The 7,342-nt window shown below is 54.5% G+C and overlaps 1 protein-coding gene across 1 annotated transcript; it reads right to left on the reverse strand.

Moving 5' to 3' along the window:
• Window positions 1–4,506: 4,506 nt before the first annotated feature.
• On the reverse strand, window positions 4,507–7,085 carry Fzd7 (frizzled class receptor 7). Its single transcript, XM_042260312.2, has 2 exons — window positions 6,603–7,085; window positions 4,507–6,325 (listed from the first exon to the last, which is right to left on the reverse strand). The coding sequence occupies exon 2, from the start codon at window positions 6,290–6,292 to the stop codon at window positions 4,574–4,576; it is 1,719 nt and encodes a 572-aa protein (XP_042116246.1). The 5' UTR covers window positions 6,293–6,325; window positions 6,603–7,085; the 3' UTR covers window positions 4,507–4,573.
• Between the last annotated feature and the right edge of the window lie 257 nt (window positions 7,086–7,342).

Raw genomic sequence — 7,342 nt, forward strand, 5'->3', positions numbered from 1 at the left:
GAGTGAGAAGCGATTTTCTGACTGTAATTACAGGGCTCCAACCTACAGCTGCTATGTTACGATAGTCCTATCAAGAGAATTGCCAACATCACTATTTTAAGCACATTTTAAAAACTAATACTAAGACGTTAACAGGGCACATTTCCCCTCCCCCCCACCCCCCTTGCCAAGAGTTTTCACACACCCACTTACCAAGATTAGGTGTTGCAATGCACTGTTGTGTTTCGTTTTATAAAGTGCAGGCAAGTCTCAGTGTTTTTGTTCCTTATCAGGGGATTAGCATCCAACTCCCGCCAATGTTTTTCTTAAACTCTACATATGCCCTTTTGCAAAGGCTCTCCCTCACATAGTTTCTGCTAAAATGCAACTTTTCAGGAAAACTCATGGGGTTTCTGAAATGCTTCGGTATGACTTGACCTCCCAGGGCATCCTCATGGGAAAGGAACGGGAGTGTGAGTTTTCTGCGAACGAGAGCAGGTTAGTGATTTCTTCACATGCTGTTTTTGTTCCCTTACTAGAGACCAAGCCTCCTCCATCACTGGGAGCTCTGGAAGACAGTCACAGTACTTCCCTGGGAAGGGGCTAAGTGCCTCCATCAGCTGTTTACACTAAGAAAAAAGGAAAAGGGAAAAGGAAAAGGAGAAGAAAAAGCAAGCAGCGAGCTCCTTCCATTTGCCCTGGAAGCAGACATTCTTAACAGGCAGTACTGACTCCCCGTTGAAAGGCACGGTTTACCTAAAAGTTGTCATTTTACGACTGAAAAGTGGATAAAGCTTAAGACATTCAGAGTCACTAAATTTTCGCTCCTTGCTGCGCAAATCTCCACGGGTTAGAATGACCTCACACCCACTGTGATGCTGTGAGCCCAGGAGACTCGTAAAAAACAAAACAAAACAAACAAACAAACAATGCTGCTTTGAGCCGGTGTCTAGCTGGTCATCCTCCTCCTGGAGAGAACTGCCTGTCACTGGTTTTCATTCTTTCCGTCTGTAAAACACACCAGCCTCTGTGAGCCTGTTAATTAGAACAAAACCTGAACTGTTTGTTAGGCCTTAGAACTCCAGACACTTTCAGCCAGGTGTGGGATAGGAGAGACAGCAGCACACTGCCTACTTGGGGTATCATCTGCCTCCTTGGGGTAGAATCGGGGTATTGGCACCTGACTTAAAGCAGCAGCAAGTGAAAAAAACTACCCAGGCTTAGGGTTGGGAGTCTGAGACTGCCTGACCATTTCCCCAGGGGCTACCCAGCCTCATCTGCTTCCAAAGTTAGCCTCTCTTCAAGAGCAAATAACAGCAGAGCGGCTTCTGAGGCCACCTCAGGGTCAGTGGCTTCTGAGGCCACCTCAGGGTGAGGCAGTAGTCTATTCCTGCGAGCTGCTGAGTCACTGCCCCCCTCCGAGAGCTCTCAGGCTGCTTTAGTTAACCTAGGAGGCAGAGCGAAGCCTCCAGCTAAGTGTTCTCCACAGGTGACCCCTGCTCTCATCTGGAAACATCTGCAAACTTTCCCTACCACTTCAATTCAAAGCATTTAAATATTAATAATTTAGATAAGGCCTATTAGGACGGACGGACACACACACACACACACACACACACACACACACACACTTCCCAAGGCGGGGAAAATCAACGGAAAAGTAGAAATACCAAGAATACCTCTGGTCCTCTTCCAAACATGGGCTTAGTCTTGGCTAAGGTTGGTAAATTACAGATCAGAGAGACATGCATTCGGAACCCCTAGTGGGTCCCCAAAACTTCCCTGAAAAGGCTTAGTGCAGTGGTTCTCAGCCTTCCTAATGCTGTGACCCTTTAACACAGCTCCTCATGTTGTGGTGACCCCCAACCATAAAATTATTTCATAACTGTAACTTGACTACTGTTACGAATCGTCATGTGAATATCTAATATGCAGAACAACTGATATGTGACCCCACGGGGGCCCGACCCTCTTGTTGAGAACCACTGGCTTAGAGGTGATGTGGAGGAGGCCACGGAGGGGAGCAGGACACAGAAAACAAGAACAAAGCAAAACCAAAGGACAGTCAAAGCTTTCGGGAGCCTACGCCACCATCTTCTTCTCTGGGGGACACACCCCACGGCACGCCTTCTGTCCACAATAAAGTTTTGTTCTTTGGCTTACTATCTCAGGCAGAGTAAATAAACATTCGCTTTATATTTTTTAAAAAATTTATTTGTGATCTGTACATGTGATAAAGTGGGGCTTCGTTGTAGATCTTTAAAGGCAAAAAAAAAAAAAAAAACAAAACAAAAATCCAAAGTAAAAATGTATAAATACAATATATATTTTCTTACAAAAATGGGAGATTTACAAAATATACATACTGCACTGTCTCTATTTTACAAATTTCACATGCACTTAAGAGAGAAAACACAAAAGACACCAAACCTGTGTGGTGGCAGTTAAAAAAAAAAAAATCTGACAGGTGAGATCATTTTTTGAAAGTTTCAGAAATGCAAGATCACTGTGACGTAAAAGCAGCTCCCTTCAGCCAAATGTGACATATATAAAGTAATTTGTACTCCTGACAGCACCCCCCTGATTGGCATTTAACTGCTGAGAAGCCGTGCAGCATTGCAAGACTGGAGGACGGTCAGGGTCAAAGGTGGAGTCAAGGCTAGCTCCCATGATGCTCTGCTTAGCAATACACCATTATGCCAAAGAACCAGACCTCTATTACAAGGGGGGGGAAAGTATATGATTTAAGATTAATAAATTTAAGTCTTCTAGCACATTTCAAAGAACTCCAGAATCACTTTGAAGTTTACCTCCCTGTAATGACTTTCTAAACCTGGCACAAACTCCTATCACTCCTGCATGCCACCTCTTCAACCAGAGAAAGGGTCGGCACGTGTTTCTTACACACAGAGTTATGGAACGAAGAGGGAAGGTGGGCAAAAGGTTTTTAACCCCTTTAATTAATTTTCCCTTTATTTTGATTCTGTGAGCATTGTGCCTCTCCTTTAATCTTGAAGAATACAAACTGGATAGGGGAGCCAGGTCCAGCACTAGGGAGGCAGAAGCAGGGGGGGAATCTTAGAGTTCGAGGCCAGCCTGGTCTACAGAGTGATTTCCAGGACAGGGAGGGGATACACAGAGAAACCCTGTCTCGAAAAACTATTTAAAAAAAAAAATCAAACAGAAAAAGAAAAAAAAGAGAAAGGAAAAAACAAAACAAAACAAACACACAAACAAAACAGCCCAAAGAAACCCCAAACAAACAAAAAACCCCAAACACACACAGAAGAAAAAAAAAAAAAACCAAACACACACACAAATTGGACGGAAGGAGGTGGGGGGACAGAAACCCGAAATTTAGGCTTATGGGGGGTGTGGGACGGAGAGGCTTCATTAAGCTGTTTAACAGAGCCTGTTAGATCATGTGTTCTGAATTAAATCTGTTTAAAACAAATAACAAAACTCCTTCCACTTCCTTTACCCAAGGCAGAACCTTTGGCTGAATGGGTACGAAAGCAAGCACGCTTGCCCTTCGCTTTTCCTTAAAAAGGAATGTTTATCTCAACCAAATTAACAACCGAAGGGAGACCTCAGATTTCTGCTGCTTTGCCTATAAAAGCGGCTGCCTTCCCGGTGAAGCCTTTCCTCGGGGAGACACTTTTGTCTCCCCTTTGTCTCTTACAACAAAGACAAGGGGAAATGCATTCCTATTTCGAAAAGCAACAAGTCACCACTTCTTTTCAGGGCATGAAACCAAATCAAACATTCTTTTTCTTCTCGCCTTCCCGCCTGCCCAAGAAAATGAAAAAAAAAGAAAGAAAGAAAGAAAGTAGCAGAACTCTATCTATCTACCACTCTCTCCTTGGCCTTCCTCGCGGAAATGTCTTCTTTGGCATCTTCGCGTTAGGATTCTAGCAGGCAGGCCTCCCCGGCCTTCCAAAGGCTGATTTTACTAGTCTTGAAAGGAGCAGGGGAGGGAGGAAAAAAAAAAACGGGCGGGGGAGGAGGGCTGTAATGTCTGACCCTGGAAATTAACCCATCTGGGCTCCAGTTTGGCCCCAGTGAAAAGAGATTATGGTTTGACCACCGCTTGACAAGGGCACCACAGGGGGCCCCCATCTCCCCAACAAAGCCCAGGCAGCAGACGGAGCGCTATCTGCCCCCTCCCCCGGCCTCGCTGGAGTGAGGACAGCCTCTGGCCTTGCAGCAGGGACTGGACTCAGCCCTGGCTCAGCTCTGGCGCCGGGAAGGACTCTCCAGTCTCTGCTGACCTCAACCTTTTTCCCTGAAGGCCCTAGCCGGCTCCTACCTTTCACAGTTTAACATCATCCCGCAAGTCTTAACCAGAAGTCTTTTTCATCCACACTGCCTTCTGACGTTTCACTCAGGCCTCCTCTCAACACCGCCTCTCACCCCAAATCTCTTCTCACCTCCAAATAACTTCTCACTCCCATGTTAAAGCTCAGTGGAGGAGGGGGGTTGTCTACAGAAACAAGTCCCCGCCCAGCAGTTTTTGTCGTACCCCCCCCCCACCACCATGCCTCTCCTCCTCCAAGGGGGTAGGAAGTGGCAAGGGCCGGGGAAGGACCGGGGTTCATACCGCAGTCTCCCCCTTACTGCTGTGGCTGAGTCTGTGGTAGAAGCGACGCCACGACTGCAGGGTCTTGCCCGACCAGATCCAGAAGCCGGTCGTGATGCCCACGATCATGGTCATCAGGTACTTGATCATGAAGACTGTGAAGTCCGGGCTCATGGGCGGGAAGTGGCCCGGAGGGCAGGGCACCGCGTAGCTCTTGCAGGTCTGCAGGAGCCAGGTGCGCTCCCAGTGCTCGCGGAAGGCCTGCTCGTAGAAGTAGCAGGCCAGCACGATGGTGGCCGGCACGGTGTAGAGCACGCTGAAGACGCCGATGCGCACCATGAGCTTCTCCAGCTTCTCCGTCTTGGTGCCGTCGTGCTTCATGATGGTGCGGATGCGGAAGAGCGACACAAAGCCGGCCAGCAGGAAGGACGTGCCGATGAAGAGGTAGACGAACAGGGGCGCCAGCACGAAGCCCCGCAGCGCATCCACACTGGACAGGCCCACGTAGCACACGCCACTGAGCAGGTCCCCGTCCACCTGGCCCATGGCCAAGATGGTGATTGTCTTGACCGCCGGCACAGCCCACGCGGCCAGGTGAAAGTACTGCGAGTTGGCCTCGATGGCCTCGTGGCCCCACTTCATGCCAGCCGCCAGGAACCAAGTGAGGGACAGAATGACCCACCAGATGGAGCTGGCCATGCCGAAGAAGTACAGCACCATGAAGAGGATGGTGCAGCCCTCCTTCTTGGTGCCCTGCGCCACCGTGCGGTAGCCATCGTCCGAGAAGCGCTCCACGCACACGGCACGGTCCTCCAGCAGGAAGCCCGCCACGTGCGCGACAGCCACCATGAAGTAGCAGCCCGACAGGAAGATGATGGGTCGCTCTGGGTAGCTGAAGCGCCGCATGTCCACCAGGTAGGTGAGCACCGTGAAGAGCGTCGAGGCGCAGCACAGCACCGACCACACACCCACCCAGAGGCGGGCGAAACGCCTCTCCTCTTCTTTAAAGTACATGAGGCCGTTAGCACGGCCCGGCTCACACGGGGCACCGCAGTCGCGCTCACCTAGGAAGCGGTAGCCCAGGTAGGGGGGCACTTTGAGCTGGCGCGGGCACGAGAAGGGGAAAGACCACCGGCCCCTGCCATCTGAGGGGGCCATGGCCGTGAAAGGCGGGTCCGGCAGGTAGGGAGCCGTAGGGTAGGCGGTGGGGCTGCCGCCCGCGCCCCCGGAGCCGTCGGACGTGTTCTGGCCCACGCAGATCTCGCCGGCGCCGTGCACCGGGAAGTTCTCGCAGCGCAGTCGCTCAGGCCACTGGAAGCCGAACTTGTTCATGAGAGCCTCGCAGCCCTGGCGGGCGCGCTCGCACAGGGAGCGGCACGGGGGAATGGCTTGGTCGAGCACGGTGCACACGGGCGCGTACATGGAGCACAAAAAGAAGCGCAGCTCGGGAGAACACTGCACCTTCACCAGCGGGTAGAACTGGTGCACCTCGAGGCCCGCGTCCTCTTGGTTCGTGTGGCCCAGCAGGTTGGGCAGGATGGTCTGGTTGTAGGCGATATCCGTGCACAGCGGGATGGAGATGGGCTGGCAGAAGCCGTGGTCCGGGACCGAGATGCCCTTCTCGCCGTGGTACGGCTGAGCCCGGGTGCCCGCGGGCAGCGCGCCCAGAAGCGCCAGCACCAGGGCGCACAGGCCCAGGGGCGGGTGCGACGCCGCAGTGCCGGGGCCCCGCATCGCCGCGGGCCGCGCGTGCAGCGGCGTTCTCAGCTGGAGGAAAAAGACGAGGCGCTGGGGAGCGGCTGGGATGCAGGGAGGCGCCGCCGCGCCCGGCGCATGAGAGTCCTCCCGGCGCCGGGGCCGGGCCGTGGGCGGCGCGGAGCCGAGGGCGCTAGGGTGCTTGCACGGCGGGGGCGAGGCCGCCAGCCGAGGGGGCGCCGCAGCCGCCTCCGCGTGGCACTCACGCGGCCGCCGGGGGCTCACTCTCCTGGGCCTGGGCTGGGGGATCGGGGGTGGGGTTGGGTTGGGGGGGGGAGTATCGCCTTACCCTCCCCGCCGAGACGTAACGGTGCGGCTTTCTCTTCGGTGACGGGCTACAAGAGTCTCCGGTTACCTTCCAAAGTTTGCCCAAGTCTCTCGAGCCCCGGGCGCACGGCGATGCCTGCGTCCCCTACACCGAGTCGGGCCTCCGCCAGGCCAGAGCCCGGCGTCCCCTGCCTGCTCGCCCGGGTCGCCGCCTCGGCGGTGCAGCTCCGCCTTCTCGCCTTGAGGCCCGGCGGGCAGCCGCCACCGCCGCCTCCTCCTCCTCCTCCGAACCTCGAGCCTCCTTCAGCCCCGGGAAGGTCGGCTCCAAGTTTCAGTCAAACGTCTGGCTCTCGATTTTGAGTCCGATCCGTGCCCAGGAGCTACGGAGCTGGGCGAGTTCTCTTTGGAAACCCAGTGGCGCGGAATCCGAAGCGCCGAGGCTCCTGCACCGGCGGCCTGCCTGCACCCGGCCTCTCCTGCCCCGCGCAGTCCCCGCGCCCGCCGCCCGCCGCCCGCCGCCGCCGCCGCCGCCGCCGCCCGCCCGGGAAGGAGCGCAGAGTAACGCCTGGGAGCCGCGCTGGTGGCTAGAAGAAGCGTCGGGCTCGCAGGGATTCGGGCCGCCCCGCCCCCTCCCCTCCCCCCATTCACAAACCACTCCATGGGGGCGGGCCCCGAGCCCTCCGGAGGCCCAATAGCGCGCTTTGTTTTCTCTGTCGCCGCCTTCCGATTGGCTGGAAGTCGGAAGGGGCGGCCGAGGGAACG

This window comes from Peromyscus maniculatus, chromosome 13, assembly GCF_049852395.1.
Source record: "Peromyscus maniculatus bairdii isolate BWxNUB_F1_BW_parent chromosome 13, HU_Pman_BW_mat_3.1, whole genome shotgun sequence".
Classification (NCBI taxonomy): Eukaryota; Metazoa; Chordata; class Mammalia; order Rodentia; family Cricetidae; genus Peromyscus; species Peromyscus maniculatus.

Bases quoted from the DNA above. Each gene is read 5' to 3' on its own strand.
- Fzd7 (XM_042260312.2), bottom strand. From the start codon at position 6,292: ATGCGGGGCCCCGGCACTGCGGCGTCGCACCCGCCCCTGGGCCTGTGC.